Raw genomic sequence first — 19,362 nt, 5'->3', positions numbered from 1 at the left:
TCACGTTCATTTTTCATTTGGATTAAACATGATAGTCATCCATAAAACTTATCGTTGGTATTTCTTTCAAGCCTCGTTTTTTCACCACATGTAGGCGTATGATATCAATAGAAGGCCTAACCCTAAAAAACTTCATAACAAGGGCAAATTTGAAGTCTTCCGCAACCTTATTCATCTCTGGTTCCGAAAATATGAATCCCAATTCTCCATTGATCTCAACAAGAAAACGCATGGGCATTTTGAAGGATGTAGTTTCATTCGTTTTGGATATAGTGTGTGCATAGGAACACCCCAAAACCTCACTACTGGCATTCCCCATCGACGACAAAGCCATCAGAGTCTCAGACGCCGTCGAGGCCAACCCTAGCAAACCAGGGATGAAAAATGCCCAAAATCACCGCTCTCTCTTTCTCTCTCTCCTTCCATCCAATAGTCCAAAGTAGAGTAATTGACTCAAAACATATGCATATAGGTTATTGCATGGCCAGGACGAACATGAGTTTTTTATCAAATTTTTAAGAAAGTATTTATTTATTTATTTTGCTAAAAATTGATGTGTTTCTTATTTTTCCAACTAGGTAACATACATTCATAAATAGCAATCGATCAATTATTGTTTAATTAAGTTCACGATAAAATTAAGAGCTTTTAATGAGCACATATAAGCGTTACCAATAATGAGCACATATAAGCGTTACCAATTATTCATGTTATTTATCCAATATTACTGTTAAATAATAAATAATAATAAACACAGGGGAAAAAAGACAAGAAATTAGTGCATGCCATCTTATTTTTACATTCACTTCATTCAATTCTAGAATTGGTTCAATATTAGTAAACATTGGTGTCCCAAATAAATAAAGGCCCCTAGTCCATCGGTCTTGTTAGAATTATATTAATCAATTCTATATATATATCAATTGTGATAGCTTATATATAAGAGGTCAGAGGCTATACAAGAGATTTACTCAACCAATGTGGGATAACACATATATACTAACACTAACATATCCACTAGTAGCTCCCCTCAAACTCAAGGTGGATGAGAAACCACCTTGAGATTATCAACCAAATAATGAAATTGAGTTATATGTGGGTGTTGCTTTGGTCTTACCACGTATCACACTAAACCCTCGATGTGAAGATTTTGGATAAACAATGACGATAGAAAATCCGTAGAACTGCACTAGATTAAAGATATTTCCAATGAGGTAATATCGCTTTCGCTATGTATTCTAATCTAGTATTTCTAACAGAAAGTTTAGTGATGAAACATGTAGATCAGGGTGGCAACTCCAATGTGTCTCGGTCTGGTAATTCTGCAATAGATAAAGGAGCAGAGATTGGAACACTCAATGACCTCTGTGGTGAACTGGAGAAGAAGGTAAGTTTATATTTGTGTAAGGAAGTCCATTCATAATTACATATGTTACTTTATCCTGACTGCATCATCCATTCTTGGATTTGTAGCTTGAAGATCTTCAACAATTGGCCCTTAAACCAAAGTCAATTCTCACTGAAATTCTAGGGTTTGCATATATTAAGTCGAGTGGAAGTGAAAAGAGTGCATCTCCAGCAATGTTGAGCTCCTCACAGATGGGTACTGCTAATAGCAAGGGAGATTTTGACTTAGTCACAGCAGAATCAAGTCCAATGAAGAATCCGGCATTGGATTCATCAAAAAATAAAGGTGATGGAAAAATCTCTTCTCTAACTAGAAGTTACTATTTGGTGTGAGATTAACTCATTTCATTTAGGAAAATGTTGAATGTGGCAACCTCTTGTGGTTTTATCTTTTTCTTGTATTTAGATTTGGATCCTAACAAAAAGTCACTGAGTTGGATGGTTTGTGTTCTTGCCTTAATGATTTGGATCCTAACACTGCCTTAATGATAGCTTGGATGGTTTGTGTTCTTGCCTATTTGTTGCCTATCCGTTAGTATTAATGATTTGATCAGCCAAGGAACCTCTTTCTCTGGTATTATTTATGTCATGTCCTGTTTTAGCTTCGAAGTTTGTAGTTTTTATTAGCAATTTAACTATTCTTTATAAGTTTCCTTTTGAATGGACATGCAGGTGTGCTATGGGAAATTGCTATAGCTTGCAAAAAGACCATAGATATGTAATTTTCATGGGTCTGCAGTAAATATTGAATAATGTAGTATTTAGTGAATTATATTGTGTATTGCATGCATTTTACATGATAAATATTGAATTTCTTCTTTTAGATGCATTTAGTTAAAAGGTAATTAGTTGTTTCTAACTTTAGTTATTTTTTACATAAAAATTTGTTTCCATTTTGATATATTTTTATTATTATGGACAATTTTCAACATGACTTCTTGAAAAAAATTTAATAAAATATAGGCTTTATATATGAAAACAATTATGCTTTTCAATATTTTTTTCTTGAAAAAAATTTAATAATATATAGCCTTTTCTTAAAATTAAAAAAAAAAAACGGGTATAGCCCGAAACCTAGATTTTCGGGTTTCAAAAACATGGATTCATCTGGGTTCAGGCCCAGGTCTATAACCAGGCTAATCTGGGTTCCAACCTGGGTTTAAAATCGGGGTTTCAGTCAGGGTATATCCAGAGTACCCGGGCTCGAACCCGAATGAACAGTCTTATAAAAGACCTCGAGAAACTAACTGTTGAGATTGGTTGGAGGAGGAAACTAATGGAGTGGTAGTTAAGACATTGACCTTGTTCTAAGTCTATAACGTTTGCATACGAGTTTCCTCACGAATCAGCTCATTGACAACAATATATAGGGAAGGAGTTAGAGTGTAATTAAGCAATTGACTATGGATCGGCTTAAAGCCATTCTGTAGGGCCATGAGAAACTGATAGAGATGATGTTGGTCATGACGAATGGCATACATGCCAACATCAGTGGGACCCTTCCATAGTGGGTTAGAGAGATCAATCTAATTCCAAATGTGACAAAGAAGATCAAAGAAGCCATTGATGGATTGGCCAGGCTCTTGTTTGAGCTAATACAACTCCGAATGCCCACCTCCGACCTCCGACTTTGATTGGGGTCTAAAGTCCAAATGTCCTCCGACTCCGACTAGAGTCAAAGTTAGACTCCGATTGAAGTTCGGAGCTTGGAGTCGAAGCTCAGAGCTTCAATCAGAGTTGGAGTGGGCTTTGCCCTACTCAGATTGGGCTTGGGCTTGGGCCCACAACCCAATATCAAAGGCCTAATCTGAAATTAATCCCTGTTTAAAAATCTTAAAAAAAGACAAAATAATGTAAAAAAATAATTAAAGATTCTAAAATACTGTGCAATAACTAAATCACGTACAATACAAAAATAAGTGATTTAATGTGTGCATAGTGCAAACGATAAATTTAAATTTTTAACTACAAATTTGCAATAAAGTTAATTTTACAGCACCAAAATATAAATAATAATCTGGATTTGATTTAAATAGCACAGCCCTGCATTAGCCCTGACAATCTATATATTTGAGTTGATGACTCGATAGTGATCACTGATTTCTTACATGAAGTTTTACTAATCAGATGCACTATATTTTCTTTAGTCATTTAATTATAGATTTCTAAACCATCAGCCAAGTGATACATGACATAAATAGAACATATTTACATTATGAACTCACCTACACCTCTAACTCTGATAAGTTTGCATGATGGTATTGAGTTTCTCACCAATAAAAGGATCAGGGGATTCTCCATCCAACGGTGCTTCTGTTTCAGTTATCCACAATTAGTCTGGAGTTCACAATTAGGTCTACAAAATCGTATTAATTAATAATGAAAACATTAAAATTATGTAAATAATCATTTAAAATCATAAAGTTACTTGATTTAAGCCTATAGCTCTTGGCATCAATGATATCTACTCCAATTGGTGTTGAACTTAACCAGTTCTATGTGCAAACGAGGGCCTCGTTGGTGGTCGAAGCAATGAACTCCGATAAGCATCCAAGACACGACCTCCGGTGCTAAATGCTGAATCAGAGGCAACCAGAGTGATAGGAATGACTAGTACATCCCTGGCTATTCGGGAAAAGATTGAAAATTTGCCAGAATTCATCTTCCACCAAATTAATATTCGGAATGTTTCACCAGGTGCCTCAACATCTTCCATAAAGTAACGCTCAAGCTCAGACTTACACTGCATAATATTCCTCGATGCACGGTTTTGATGATATCGTCGTAGTCGTAATAAATTTGAACTCTATGCATGTATGTCATCCCAAGAAGATGTTGAGCCGGTTGGGTGTGAGGAGCTACCACCTTCGGTTGAAGACTGACCACTATTGTTGTAAGGACTATATACATAATCAATATCACATTTAAGCGATCTAATAAACTGATCAGCATTCTCATTATCGATGACGTTCTTAATCCAATTTTTTACAATCGCCAACTTATATCAGGGTTCAAGGATCGCAACTATAAATAAAAATCTATTTATCTTCTCCACATCCCTCCAATATTTATTATATTTGTATTTCATCCTCATAGTCATTGCATTCAACAAACCCACACTGTCAACACAACTCTGTTACAAGTGGTTATAAAGCCCCTAGAAATTCTTGAAGTACATGTTCATAGTAGGAAATTTTGTCCCAAATATCCGCATAGTTATATAATAAAATAACTTCAAAAATTGAATAAAATACCTGACATTGACCCAATTAATTATTTCCAGATCATTGAGCCCCCTTCTCCCCTCAACTGACTCCAGCAAAGCATACCTCATGCCCCCATCCTCGACCTCCATCTGCTTGAATGTTGTTCGGTACTTTTGTACTACATCCAACATCATGTATGTAAAGTTCCATTGAGTCGAAACGTCGAGTTCCAACATACTGGAAGATAAGATCTCAAGTTATTCAGCTATTGCCTTAAACTGATGGAGCCGTTAGGGGAAGCCCTCACATATCTCATGAGGTTTCAAACTTTAATAATGGAATCATCAACTTCCTTGAACCCCTCAGAAACTATGAAATTGATGATATGAGCACAACATCGAACATGGATAAACTAGATCTCATGAATGATATCCCCATTTATCGTCGTCTTCCGCTTGAACCAATCAATGGTAGTGTCATTCACACTAGCATTGTCAATCGTGATACAAAATACTTTTTTGATCCCCAAATCTTTTATACAGTCATTAATCTCCTTATCAATGGATGAACCCTTGTGATCAACAATTTCTTTGAAGTCGATAATCCGCTTGTGCAACGTCCACTCAAGGTCAATAAAGTGGGCTGTGATACACATGTAGCCCAGATTTTGTATGGAGGTCCACATATCAATCGTAAATGACACTCTCTGGTCAGTGACAACAAACATTTCCTTCATCACTGCCTTCTCTTTAGCATACCTCTTCAAACAATCACGTATCACCATATACCTTGAAAGTATGAGAAATCATGGTTCTAAAGTGTGCACAAATTTGCAGAAGCTTGCTTTGTCAACCGTGGTAAAAGGCATCTCATCAGTGATGATCATCTCAGCAAGAACATCCCTCAACATCTTCTCACTGTATTGAGGGATTGAAAGCTTTTTAATCAGCGTGCCATTCGTGGCCGTAGAAGTCTCATAACTCAACTTCGCCTGATCAGTTGCCACTAGCCCTTTTGTGTATCTTATACCGCTGGTAACTCGTAAGATGTGCTATTAATACTGACATGCCTTGCTTCTTTGAATGACAACCGCATAATTGCCCACAATAATGACATCGAGCCTGCGGGTTCTTACGATCATCGGGAACTTTGGTGAAATGTTCTCATGTCCACAATCTTTTTTTACTAGGTCGTATTGGTCGATCGGCCTCAACATTCATCAACTCATCATTTTCATTATTTATATTAACATATTCTAGATCTATTGGGACTTGACTAATTGCACATGAGGTAGTGGCTCTAGATGGGGGTCTACGGCCCGAAGTACTTGTCGGTGATGCCAACAGTTGTACGTCATCCTCTTGTGGAGAATCGCGGCGAGATAGTGTAGCATCTATGATTTGTTATGAAAATAATCTAAAATATTTAACAAACAACCTCATTTACCAACTAGTCGTGTTTGTGATTTTAAAAATAAATAAAATACAAAAATTGAACTTTCACTCGAGTCACACTCGAGCGAACAATCTGTGTGATGTTCGCTCGAGCCACACTAAAGCAAATGCAAAAGCGAACAATCTGATGATGTTTGCTCGAGCCACACTCGAGCAAAGGTTCGAGTAAATAATATGTGTGAAGTTCGCTCGAGCCACACTCGAGCGAACATCGAGCATATATTGCTTGAAGGGCACCATTCGATTTTTCCTAAACAAAATCCCACAAATCTCATGAATAAAACCTTAAAAATGGAAATCCCCCCAATCAAACAATAAATCAACAACAAAAATGTCAAAAACCATAAAAGTAACAAATTTCACAAACAACTTCAACAATTTTTGAATCCTAAATCATTCAATTAACAAACAATTAAAACTCTTATAACAAAATATAAAATGTAAGTCTTATAAGAATTAACAATGGATGGAGTTCCCTTTATAGTGACTGACGGCAGTGCTGACGACGGGGAGAGAAGAGAGACAGGGAGAGAAGAGTTGGAGAAGCCGAACTAGAGAGGAGAGAGAGAGTTGCTATTAGAGAAGAAGTGAGAACGAAACAAAGGGGGTCCTGTGTTTTGGACCCCCTTGTGAATAAAACGATGTCGTTCCGTTTAAATGGAATGACGTCATTTTACTTAGGCCAATTTTTTTTTAAAATAAGGCTTTCGAAAACTCCGACTCTGACTCTGATTTTCGAAAACTCCGACTCATTAGGAGTCAGAGTGACGTCGGAACTTGGATGGAGTTGGAGTGGTCGCTCACTTGTGGGGCGCATGGAGGCTCATGCAAGCTTTGATCTTAGTGATTTTGACAACATTGAGTCGGTCTCAATGAGATTTTCCTAGCGATATGTCGTGTGATCAAAATAGAGCTTTAGGCACAACGATTTCGAAATTTTGTAGTAGTCCTTATAACGATTGCAACTACTTGACAGCAGTGAACAACACTTGAATGGCTCAATTGTAGAAGACTGAGGCAATGGAAGAATGTTGAGAATGATGAAAACTATTAATACTTAAAGGGTCATAGTAGTGGCTCTGATGTCATATTATGATTGTATTAATCAATTCTATATATATCAATTGTGCTATATAGGAGTGGCCTATATATAGGAGGCTAAAGGCTATAAAAGAGCCTTAATCAATGTGAGACTCACATAACACATATATACTAACACTAACATATACACTAACAGGCCTTTAAACAAATAATTTGTTGAAGTTATCACATTATTGTAACACACCCATCAAAATGCATGTGTTTGGATTGAGAGAAAACAATAGAAAATGAAAGAGAATTTATCAAATTCAAGTACTGCGTTCTATATTATACACTAGCTATGAATATAAAAAACAGGTTGAAAAGCATACAGCTTAAAAGAGGCTTAAAAGAGGGTGTTTCAAAGTTTCATGCCAATCTATGCTAATTTGATGCTTTTCTTTTCCTTTCTTTCTCTAAACAAAGTAAGGTTTATAGCCATGTAAAAAAATCATGGAATAATTTTTCAAAAAAGAAATTAGGAACTGATCATCCATCGACACAACTTCCACGTTGTTCTTAAATTCCGAGTAATATGCAAGTTTGTTTTTAAAAAAAAGTGAGATCCACCATAAAAACTGATTTTTCAAGCAATCCCATTTCTTTTAAACAGCCTACATGAGACTTCCATGCTTAGAAATGTATAAATCATTTTCCATCAGATTATATTTTCACATATAGTTACAACCCAACCAAGGTTTGCATGATCGATTCTCCACTTACAATGGCAAAAAGTCAGTATGCAATTTAATTTATTTTAAAATAAAAAATGATTTGTGAACGTTTAGAGCATGAAATAATACAATTTAATTTATTTTAAAAGAAAAAATGAATTGTGAAGGTTTAGAGCATGAAAGATTAATGCAAGTAGGGGTGTAAACGAAACAAGTTTGAGCGAGTAGAGGGTGGTCAAACATAGTTCGTTTAATTTTTATTCAAATATGAGTCGAGCTCGAGCTTTTTATTGAATTGGATTTTATATTTATGAACTTGAACGAGTTTGAACTTGTTCAAGAATTACTTCATTTAAATATAATGAATTATTTATATTTTATTTTATAACTTCATCTACAATTTTGACAAACGATTTTTGACTTTTAGCTGAAAATATTTATAAAGTTTATTATTGATTAGATTCATAAGAATTTCTAATTATTTTAATATTTTAAATGTTCTCATCGTAAATATAGAAATAATATTATAAAAATAATATATAGAATTTATACTGAGAGTTGAATAGTTTAATAATCAATTATAATTATAATTTATGTCTAATTTGGTTATGCAGATCAGATTAGTTGAGATGTTTTATTGAAAGTTGAATAAAATATTATTAGAATATAATTTTTATTTTGAAATTTAAAAAAACTGAATTATTTATTATATTTTGTGTAAGAGTTTAAAAAAATTGTAATAATAAAATGAGATAAGATGATTTTGTATATTCAAACCGAACCTCAACCCACTCGTTAAATAATATGTTAACAATAATCTCGCCTTTACATATTAAGACTGCGTTTGAATGTTGAATTGAGTTGAGTTGAGTTGAGATAATAAAATATTATTAGAATATTATTTTTTAATATTATTATTATTTTATAATTTAAAAAAATTAAATTATTAATTATATTTTGTGTTGCGGTGATTTTAGGTTCAAGCCGAATGTTGCCTTAGAAACTAGAAAGGCACCGATTTCAATCGTTAAAACCCTTTCCGTTGGGGAATTAGCTCCACCAAAGCGTAAGTGTTCAAAACTTCAAACTTGGAACTCGAAGCTGAGGTCTCCGAGAATAGATCAGTGTCTTGGTCTCTTTCTTGGCCTCTTGCTCTCTGTTCCCAACAAACCCTAGCCCTTACCCCATTTCATCGTCCATGGAATCTGGAGCTACGAGAGACAAGGGCTCCTCGCCACCACCCAAGCCCTCCAAGTTCTCAGTTTACCAGAACGAAGCTCTCTCCTCTGCCCTTACCGCCAAAAGTCTCCGACCGTCCAATTACTCCCTCCTCTGCATCTTCACTTTCTCTTCCGCCTCCGCCTTCGCTCTTCTCACCGTTATCTCCAGGTGCCAATTTGTTCTAGCCTTCCCCCCACCGTCATTTCTTTTTTTCCCCTTTTTATAACCGTACTTGAAAATTCGGGCATTTTCTCTTAGCTTTTCCAGCTTTGATCCTTGCATTCTGTGAATTGAATCAATGTACAAAAAACACCATGTTTGATGCTTTTTTTGAGTGCTTTTAAGTGATAAAATTGAAGCAGATGTTGTGATTGTTTTGAGAACTGCGAGGAGTGCATTAACTTTGAAGATTTGAGCTTTCTTTAGCTTTTGTTCTTGCAGTCTAGAACTGAATTGATAAGATAATTTCTCAATATGATAAGATAATTTCTCAATATGAACCTTGCTGCGTTTGCTGTTCAGTACTTCATAGATATTATTTTTTGATAGGTAAATACTTCATAGATATTATTTAAATGGCTTGTCGCTTTCAGGAGCCAGAAAGCATATTTTAAATGTAAAAGGGCGTAGAGTTGTGTTGGGTTCTTATGTCAATACTTCTTTTTTACCAACCGTTTGAATGTGCACCAGCCTTAACAACTGGAAGGCAAAAGTTACATAAGTTAGAATGGCTTATCCTACGACTATTCAGGAAACTCTCCATTGGATGCTAAGAATTTAATTGAGTCTATCGGCTAAGTAATGCAGATTCCAGGTTTTATTATCGATTTTATTTCCTCACCAACCAAACAAAAATTTCAAATTAGAATAATGTCTAGACCTGTCCGATTCCAGTTAATCCAATCTAGACTTGGTTGTGTCTATTGCTTTTGGTTTTGAATTCCATGTGGCTAATTATCTTCTACTGACTTGTTGAAGGGAAAACGGTTTCATTGACAGTTTGAAGTTCAAAAATATTCCCCAGGAAGTAGCGTGTAAGCATAAACTCAACTCAAGTTTCTTAGATTGGTTTAACTTATGGTCTGATTGCTATAGCTATTTTTTGAAATCTTGTATTTGTGCTTCAGATTTGTTTGCCAAAGCAATACAAACTGTGGTGGGCTTAGTCTTTTTTGGAACAATATTTGCCCTGGTCAAAGCGATCTCTCTGCGCAGAGCAAGGAATACTGCCAATGTGCCTGTTTTATCTTCCAGTAAAGGAAATAAGGATCAAACACATCTTACGAAACATCAACTAGGACTTTTGGGTATAAAATCAAAGGTTGAACAAGTTGTGTCTGAAACTTCAAAGAAACCCCCCAAGTCTAGACCTCACTTGACACCTTCTTCAGATATCCTGGTTCCACTTCATCAGCCAATGATCAGTCCAAATCGTTCATCTCGCACCATCACAGATAGATCGAACTCGAGTGGGGGAAATAGGATGCGCTCTGTTGGCACCCCGTCCAAATCACCAAGTTCTTCATCTTCTTTATATCTCGTCCCTGGTGGTGTTTCACAATTGTCTTCTGTTCAAAATTCACCAGGACTGGATTCATTGGTCTCAACCCCTTGGTCAAACAAGCGAGCCTCTTCTGGAAAAGAGATAACATCAGAAGAAAAGCTTGAAAAGTTCTTGGCAGAAATAGAAGAGAAAATCACAGAATCAGCAGGGAAACTGTCTACTCCACCCCCCACAATTAGTGGTTTTCGCATAGCTAGTCCAAATACTGTTTCCAGTTCAGCCAATACCTCTGGAGCTACTAGGAGTACTCCATTGAGACCTGTGAGGATGTCTCCAGGTTCCCAGAAGTTCAGCACTTCCCCCAAGAAAGGAGAGGGCGACCTTCCTCCACCTATGTCCCTTGAAGAATCTATTGAAGCTTTTCAGCATTTGGGCATCTATCCTCACATTGAGCAATGGCGCGACCACCTCAGGCAATGGTTCTCTTCGGTTTTGATTAATCCTCTTCTTAAGAAGATTGAAACTAGTCATCTTCAGGTCAATCATCATCACCTTCTCCTCTTCCACTTTTTTTTCTTCAACTATTTTGTCTTTGGAGCAAGAGTATAATGTTCTTAATATATACCATGTTAATTTGTTTTAATTAGTTTTTTTTTTCATTGTAACCTTTTGTTTATGAAAAAATGTATTTGAAAAGCTTTCTTCCAAAATTAAAATTCTACAATGTTTTGAGGATGTGCACTTGAGTTTAAATGAAACAAGAAGCGTATGTTGTCATAATTATGACCTATACCGTACTGGGAAATAACACTGCATGATATGAATATTTTTCAGCTTTTCTTAGAAGCTGAGTCATAACGTTCAAAAGTTTGCATAATTTGGACCGCAACTTGAAAAGGTTAGAAAATTTTTAGCGCCTGATCCCTTAAATAATAGTGATGCAAGTTCTTTGAACACCCACCCCCCTCCCATGTTCTTGCTGTTTATTGTTGGGGTTGATGGTATTCGGTTACTGGAGTGCAGATACATTGCAGCATCTATTTAAATAGTTAGAAATTTTACTTAGTAACAAACATTTTAAATATTAAGTTACACTTATAGGATATACACATGTCGCAATTACATACGAAGGTCCACATTTCCTTCTCATGCAGGATAGATTGTCATCCTTCAAAGAGGAAACTAATGAGACTGAGTAGCACATTTTCTCTCTGATGTCTATCTATTATGCTGATTAAACATTGTAGTATTTGTAGGTAATGCAAGCAGCTGCTAGAATTGGTATTTCGATGACAATCAGTCAAGTCGGAAGTGATTTACCAACTGCAGGAATTCCTGCTACCATGTTTCCAATCGATAGGACTAAGGACTGGCAACCAGCATTCACTCTAGACGAAGATGGAGTTCTTCATCAGTTACGAGCTACTCTTGTGCAGGCTATTGATGCTTCCTTGCGTATGCTGCTTCACCCTGTATTATTGATATTTTTATCTCAGCATTTACTTGAGTGGTTTCAATTACAGATCTTTGCTGAAAATTTTCATGGTTCTTCCCATTATATGCAGTGAAGCTGCCTCTACCTAATCTGCAACAACCCCCACAGCAAAATCCCTTGATCCCGGCTATGCAGCAGTGTGTAGATGCTATCACTGAATACCAGAAGCTTCATGCTTTGATGAAAGGAGAGTTGGTTAAAGGTTTGCTACCTCAAAGCAGCATTCAAGCAGATTATATCGTACAACGGATACAAGGTAACTGGAATCTTTTATTTTCAGTTCTTATCACATTTCATGTGTCTTCAATAAACATCTGAAATATGGCATGCTAATATGGAGTAGCTCTTGTGGCAATTTTCTACCCTGTGCAATCTAACCTTAGACTACTTGCATGGAATTTATCAGAGCTTGCTGAAGGAACCTGCTTGAAAAGTTATGAGTATCTTGGAAGTGGGGAGGTTTATGACAAAAAGAATAAGAAGTGGACTCTTGAGCTTCCAACTGATTCTCACTTGCTTTTGTATTTATTCTGTGCTTTCCTAGAGCACCCAAAATGGATGCTACATGTGGATCCTACATCGCATTCTGGTGTCCAGTCTATAAAGGATCCATTGTTCTTGGGAGTTCTACCTCCAAAAGAAAGGTTTCCTGAGAAATATGTTGCAGTCATCTCTGGTGTACCTTCTGTTCTTCACCCAGGAGCTTCTGTACTGGTTGTTGGAAGGCAAAGCCCACCAATCTTTGCCTTGTACTGGGATAAGAAGCTGCAATTTTCTCTTCAGGTTGGCGGTTAATAAGATCTGTTTTGTGTTTACACTGAATTTGGTTTGCTGTTATTCTACAAGTAATTCTTTTGCTGTTATTTTAGAATGTAAAGGGATCAATCTGCTAGCCTAAAGTTATTATAGGGATTCTTGGAACGTGCAATACATGTCTCAGAAGATATGTTTCTGAGCACATTGTTTAATGTCTTGGCGTGATTGAAACAAAAGGAACCTACTTCTAAATATGGTCCACTGATTTGTATACAAGAGTCATCTCATCTGCACTGAAAGAGCATGCATGCAAAGATAAAAATCTGCCTGCGTGATATTGTACTGTGGTTTTTTTCTTTTCTTTGTTTTTTTTTTGTCCTGATATTAATATATTAATTGGATTCTTCATTCATGAGCTGAAATGAGCATGCTGAACATGAATATTTTTCTTACCTTTACTTACAAGCAAGGCTTAACAGCCTATCTGTCGTCTTGCCTGTTTGGTCATGTCTTGATGGCTTTATTGGTCGAGTCAAGCTTCAAAATTTTCTAGACATCTTTTCTAGTGTAGATTAAGATTTGGGACCCATTCATGCATAGATGGTAAATGTTCTCATTAGCTAATTCTTGCCAGTCTTCCATTAGAGCAAAGCAGTGTCAGTCTTGCCATTTCTCTGTCCTCTCAATATATCAGTAGGCATGCATGCAAAAGCAGATATGAATATACCTTCTTTTTTTCTTTTTTTCAAAGTATTTTATTCATAAACGTAGGCAAAACCCAAGTGCAGATATGAATATACTTGATTAGATGGAATGCTATACCAGTTGACAGTTCGCTGTACTTCTATTAAAGTGGTGCATAAATTATTGTCTCTGGAAAATAACAACAATTATGATCTTAATTTTCAGGGAAGAACGGCACTCTGGGATTCCATCTTGCTTTTTTGTCACAGGATTAAGGTAGGACATGGAGGGATAGTTCGAGGTATTCATCTCGGTTCTTCAGCCCTGAGCATCCTTCCAGTGCTGGATTTGGAAACCGAAGACTGAGTTCTTGTTAGGGAGGCTGCGTTCTGCTTGTAATATGCTTCTCAGCGCTGACATCAGGCACAAAGGACTCACCAATACATGCTCTGATTGTGCTTGTCGGTGCAGAAGTTGTTCGACTCTGCGGAATTCATCTGATATGAGAGCTCTGGTTGATAATTTTGTTTCATGCAGCTGATTTGCTAACTTGGATCATTCTTAGAACACCTCCTCCGAGTCTCTTGTCGATTGACTTTGGTTTGAAAAGAGAAAAAACAGGCATAACTGTCAGCTGTATTGTTAGTACAATTTTGCATTTAACCTCACCATGCTGAAAGGAATGTCATGCATTCTTCCAACAAAATTACCTGATCATATCCAAGCCATGCTGGAGTGCATTTTGATCATGACATGAATGAAGAACAACTTAATAGCGAATAATCAAATTTGTGTATGTACGATTCAATAATTGTTCATTATCCGGATAATTTTGAAAACAGTTAAGGAGAAAATACGTTTTTCCCTCCTTGAAACCCGAAAATATATTGATTTGGAATGTTGGTTGAACTATGATTTACTCTCTTTGCGGTCTCAGATTTAAGGGGCAAGTGGGGCATGCTGGAAGAAAACTGCTACAGTGAATTTCAAGCATTTTTTGTGCATTTAATGAATTTCCGGATCAAAGAACAGTAGGGCTGTAAATAAAATAAAAGAAAAAAGAAAAATGCTACTTAGTCCCCTCAATCTTATGTTCAAAGTTACAGCTTGAATATTTTAATTTTTTTATTTTACTTAGTGATTAAGGAAGTAATTATTAAAGAAATTGTATATTTTTAAAATTTTTTCTTAATGATTAAGGATATTAAAAAATATTTAAAATTTTGATAAAAAAAAAAAAAAAACAAACTGCACATTTATGCTAGCAGTACACCCAACATTAATTGCTGGGCGGCCCACTAGCACCACCCATAAAAAAGGGAAAAATCGGTGAACTGGAACTAGACCGGTTCTGTTCTAGATCGGTTCCAATTTAGCAAAATCGGTTGAAATTTGGACTCGTTTCAGTTTTGGTTTTTAAAACACCGTTTCGAACCGAATCCGACTAGTACATATATATTATTTTTTAATTGAGTAATACTACATACAGTCGAGAGTCCACAAGCGTCGCGTAATCGTTTTGAAAAAGAGTAGGGTCTACTATTAAAAAATTTTTTTTTTTTATGTGAGTCCCTAATTTACTCACTTTTTTCAAAAGGATTGCGCGGCGCTTACGCATTCCATGACTGCTAATATCATTTTTCATTGTTAATTAATATAATATAAAATTTTAAAATCTTATTATTCATGTATATTAATTTTATAACATAAGATTAATATAATATTAATATAACATAAAATGAGGGATATGGGTCAATCACTTCTTAAAGTTTGTTGGAATATGATTTTGTTTATCTGTAAAATCGAGAAAACTGGACCAGATCGAAACTGGAAAAATCAAAAATTCTAATTTCGGTGGTGAATCGGTCCGGGATCGATTCTTGAATTTCAAAAATCAGTGTATGCTGGTTCGATTCTAAAAAATATCTAAAACCGAACTGAATCGAACTGGTTAAACCCTTAAAGAACAACTCACGCATAGAAGAAGTTAGGGATCATAGAAGTCAAACCTTCATTCTGAATTTCTTTTTCGTTTTTTAACTAGGTTTTCATAGTCATAGAAGTTCTATGGCAAGTGGCATATTGTCATACTTCAGTACTTTGAGTGGATCGAAGTTGGCTTTGGTTTGGGGTAATAAAGATTTAGGAGAGGTTTGTATAGTAAGTTGAGTTGAGATGAGATGAGATTTGAAAGTTGAATAAAATATCGTTAGAATATAGTTTTTTAATATTACTTTTATTTTGGGATTTGAAGAAGTTGAATTTTTTTTATTATATTTTATTTAAAAATTTAAAAAAATTGTAATGATTAGAGGTCTGGGCTCAGTCTTGTTGGTTATGTGTAGGCCCATGACCCATTTCTTTGCCTTTTGTTTTGCCTTTTGGCTCTTTAATTGTTGTGTTTAGCATGTGCTTGGCCTTTGTTTTAATTGTTGTTTTAGGTATGCTGGCTTTTGTCTCACTAGTTAGAAAATATTTGGTCAGCAGTAGGGGCATTAGACTCTTGTAATGCATTTAGAAATTAATAGAAATTTCTTACAACCGTCTTCTTCTTCCTCATGAATTTCTTGGAGGTCTTCTCACTCTCAAAGAGAGATATTTCATTTTATTTATTAACAATCTATATGATGTGTTACAAATTGAAATTAGAGAGACACCGATCTCTATACTATATAAAAAATGCAAGGATTTCTTGCATCGATTTAGAAGATTACGGAGCTCGTACATCAAACACAACAAAGCTGTCCAATTTGCCACCAACATTTGAATGATTTCTGGAAGAATTTTTAGGAAAACTTAACCCAATTGGAGCACCAAGTTTGTGCTCAGATTCAAATTCTTGATGAATTAAAGAAAAGAAATGGCAATCGCCCACAATCTCAACGAAAATGGAAGAACCGAGACACCAATCTGAAACTTTTGACCCAGGTGGTTCAAAGATCAGTGATGTAAACTCAAAGAGAGAAACCACAAATCGTGGATTTATTATTCGCTGAGTTAGCATTACAACTGCACTCGCAATATTTTCGACACCCACAATAACACTTCAAGCCAATACTCACATTCGGGGTCCTTTTTTAAGCCTTACATTATAAATAGTGTGAAGGCGATATTCGTGAATCAAAGGCTCATGAATGAGGAGTACAAGATCTAGAAGAAGAACAAACCCTTCCTCTACGATATGGTCATCACCCACACCCTAGAATGCCATTCTTTTACCGTCGAGTGGCTTCCAGACCGAGAGGAGCCTCCAACAAGGACTATTCCATCCAAAAGATGATTTGCGACACCCACATATTCATGAATGAGCCCACTTACCTCCAAGTCCAGCTTCCCATCGAGGACGCCGAGAATGACACCTGCTACTACGATGATGACTGTGCCGATGTCGGTGGCTCCACCTTTCTCATCTCAATCTATGTGAACTCAAGTCAGTTCTCTCCCACCAAGGACCCTTCCCAGTGACTTTCATGGTGATATTCGAAAGGTTGTCCCTGGTAGTGTTGATGTGGTCTTCCATCCCCATAATCTATATGATTATGCAAAAAGTGAAACCACTGGATTAAAAGATAGAGGTAGCAACATAAATTAGGAGAATTCTAGTCGTGATGTTTATGGTGAGGTAGAGAAAAAATGGGTGATTACCTTTATGAAGGAGAGAGGGCTAGGGTAGGAAACATAAGTAAGAGTTGTGAGCTTGGAAAAGTTTATGTTTGGGAAGAGTAGGCCAGTGTTCTTTAGAGGGGTCGTGACTATTGTATTTGGCAATAACTTGTTTGTTTTGGGTGGACTTATGGATGCTCAGAATCTATACAATGACCTTTATGCAGTTGATTTTGATATGTGTATATGGACCAAAACTGAGAGTATTCCTAGCCAGGCTTAGGCGCTTACCAATTGTTTAAATTGTTCAGGTGGCCATTGGGGGTGGCACTATTTAGCTGTTGATGATTAAGACTGAGCTAATGATTGGGGAGGGAATGAGTGCGTTGTTTGAGGAAATGTGCCACAGAGCAGCCAAGCTTGATAGAATTGTTGAGGATGGAGTGAAGTTCCTAGAGATAATGGAGTCTATTCGAAAGGATTGGTGGGTCGAAGATATATTTAAGCTGGACATTGGTTTTTACAAGCGAGTAATGGTTTCTGTAAAATCGAAGGGAAGAAAAGTGGCAGCTGGGTCATTAGCATCCTTAGAGTTGTCAATGTAAGAATGTGCTAAAATGAATATTGGCGTTGGTGGAGCAATCCCTTTGCATATTGCTGCAGATAAAGGAAGCTTAGAGACCTGCCTTCTTGCTAAGAATTTTAGGGTAAGAAATTTGTTGCTCCTCATTTGCTTGATGTATTGTCGCTTAAGGGTGTTCTTGAGCCATTTGATAGAGCAAGAGAAAGATTTGCATCGGTTACGACCAATACTCTGTTTATGTTGATGATAGGATTTTGATTGGAATTATTGGTCTATCAAGTGATTCACAGCCCTTTCAAGAAATGAGTGTGAAGTTTGGCATTTTGGAGTCTTATGAATAAAATCAATCTGGAGAGCACAATTGCATTTGGATCACAGGATTGTCCTGAAAAAATAGCATCACGTCTTGGCAGGGTTTTGATGTTGGACCTCATCATTAGAAATGAAGATAGGCTCCCTTGTCGTCCCCTCAGATGGTGTGAAAGTTCTGCAAAATTGTTGTTGGCTGACAAAATGACCTTTGCAAATATGGATGCACTCAAGGAAGCATTTGATTTTGCAATCAAATGATACAAACCAAAAGTGATTAGAGCTCTTCAAAAAGAGAGAATGACAACTTATGTTGATGGCAGGTTGGGCCCTCATAGTTTAGGTATGGGATCTGCTAATTACTTGTATGGATTTTTTAATCAGGCGTGGATGAAGATATGGCACCTTAGTTGTTTGTGGTAATGCTAGTGAGAGATTTGCTCTCTTGAAATGTCATGATAACTGGATTAACATTGACTACAAGTACTATATGGTGGCTTTTAAGTTCTTTAAACATTCCTCTATCCGTGGAAAATGTTTGTGTAATTATTGTTGCTATATTTTCTGCCTTTGCCTCGTGGGCTAAATACCCTCTGACTAAGGAATTTAAGGATGTTGGTGTTGGTGCTCTTTTAAATGCCATATCATGCTTTTACATGATTTGCTTTTGGGGAGGATACACCTTTATCATTTACTTTATTCCAAAGCATGTGCTTCTGTGCATTGTAACTTGTTGCTACTCTTCTCGATTGTATATTACATATGCTCCTCTTGTTGTCTTGGGAACCTTGCTAGCTTTCATTAGTGCCTGTTGTTGGATTTAATACAAGGATGACATTAAACATTTTGCATCATTCGTAGTTTTCATTATGATCCATGTGGTGGCTCTTGTGTATTACATCAACGAGCTGATCATCTACTTAGGCGCATTATAAACATGAAATGGTAATGAAGCAAGATGGTATGAGTATTACATGTTATCCAACTTTACCGGTGCATGCAAATGAATCAAATTCTCCTCTACAAGAAGAATTTGAAGGTAAGAAGTTTGCCTTAGCTACAAAGGAAGGGTTGAAGCATAATCGTACCTTGTGGTCAAGGTGCTTTGAAGGGGGACAATTTGTCAAACTTTAGTACTTTAACAGGAGTGGACCGAAGTCATTATGGGCTTTGGTTTGAGGCAATAAAGATTTAGAGATTTGGGCTCCAATCCTATTGGTTATGTGTAGGCCCCTGGCCCATTTCTTTGCCTTTTGGACCTTTAATTATTGCATTTGGCCTTTGCTTTAATTGATGTTTTAGGTGTGCTGAGTCTTGACCCACTAATTAGAAAATGTTTGGTCAGTATATGTAAGGGACGAGACTCTTGTAATGCATCAAGAAAGT

General features: G+C 36.3%; 1 protein-coding gene across 1 annotated transcript; it reads left to right on the top strand.

The window, feature by feature from the left end:
- Positions 1-8,836: 8,836 nt before the first annotated feature.
- Positions 8,837-14,252, top strand: LOC121238833 (transmembrane protein 209). The gene is made up of 7 exons (XM_041135883.1): positions 8,837-9,210; positions 10,021-10,076; positions 10,170-11,083; positions 11,803-12,001; positions 12,112-12,297; positions 12,448-12,824; positions 13,707-14,252. The coding sequence occupies exons 1-7, from the start codon at positions 9,020-9,022 to the stop codon at positions 13,845-13,847; spliced, it is 2,064 nt and encodes a 687-aa protein (XP_040991817.1). The 5' UTR covers positions 8,837-9,019; the 3' UTR covers positions 13,848-14,252.
- Positions 14,253-19,362: the final 5,110 nt, after the last annotated feature.

The sequence above is a fragment of the Juglans microcarpa x Juglans regia genome, chromosome 7D, assembly GCF_004785595.1.
Source record: "Juglans microcarpa x Juglans regia isolate MS1-56 chromosome 7D, Jm3101_v1.0, whole genome shotgun sequence".
Taxonomy (NCBI): Eukaryota; Viridiplantae; Streptophyta; class Magnoliopsida; order Fagales; family Juglandaceae; genus Juglans; species Juglans microcarpa x Juglans regia.
Note: the sequence above shows the minus strand (reverse complement) of the source record. Positions and strands in the feature narration are given on the sequence as shown.

Coding starts and splice junctions, on each gene's coding strand:
- LOC121238833 (XM_041135883.1), top strand. CDS start 9,020: ATGGAATCTGGAGCTACGAGAGACAAGGGCTCCTCGCCACCACCCAAG. Junction 12,298..12,447: donor TATCGTACAACGGATACAAG/GTAACTGGAATC, acceptor GGAATTTATCAG/AGCTTGCTGAAGGAACCTGC. Junction 12,825..13,706: donor AGCTGCAATTTTCTCTTCAG/GTTGGCGGTTAA, acceptor CTTAATTTTCAG/GGAAGAACGGCACTCTGGGA.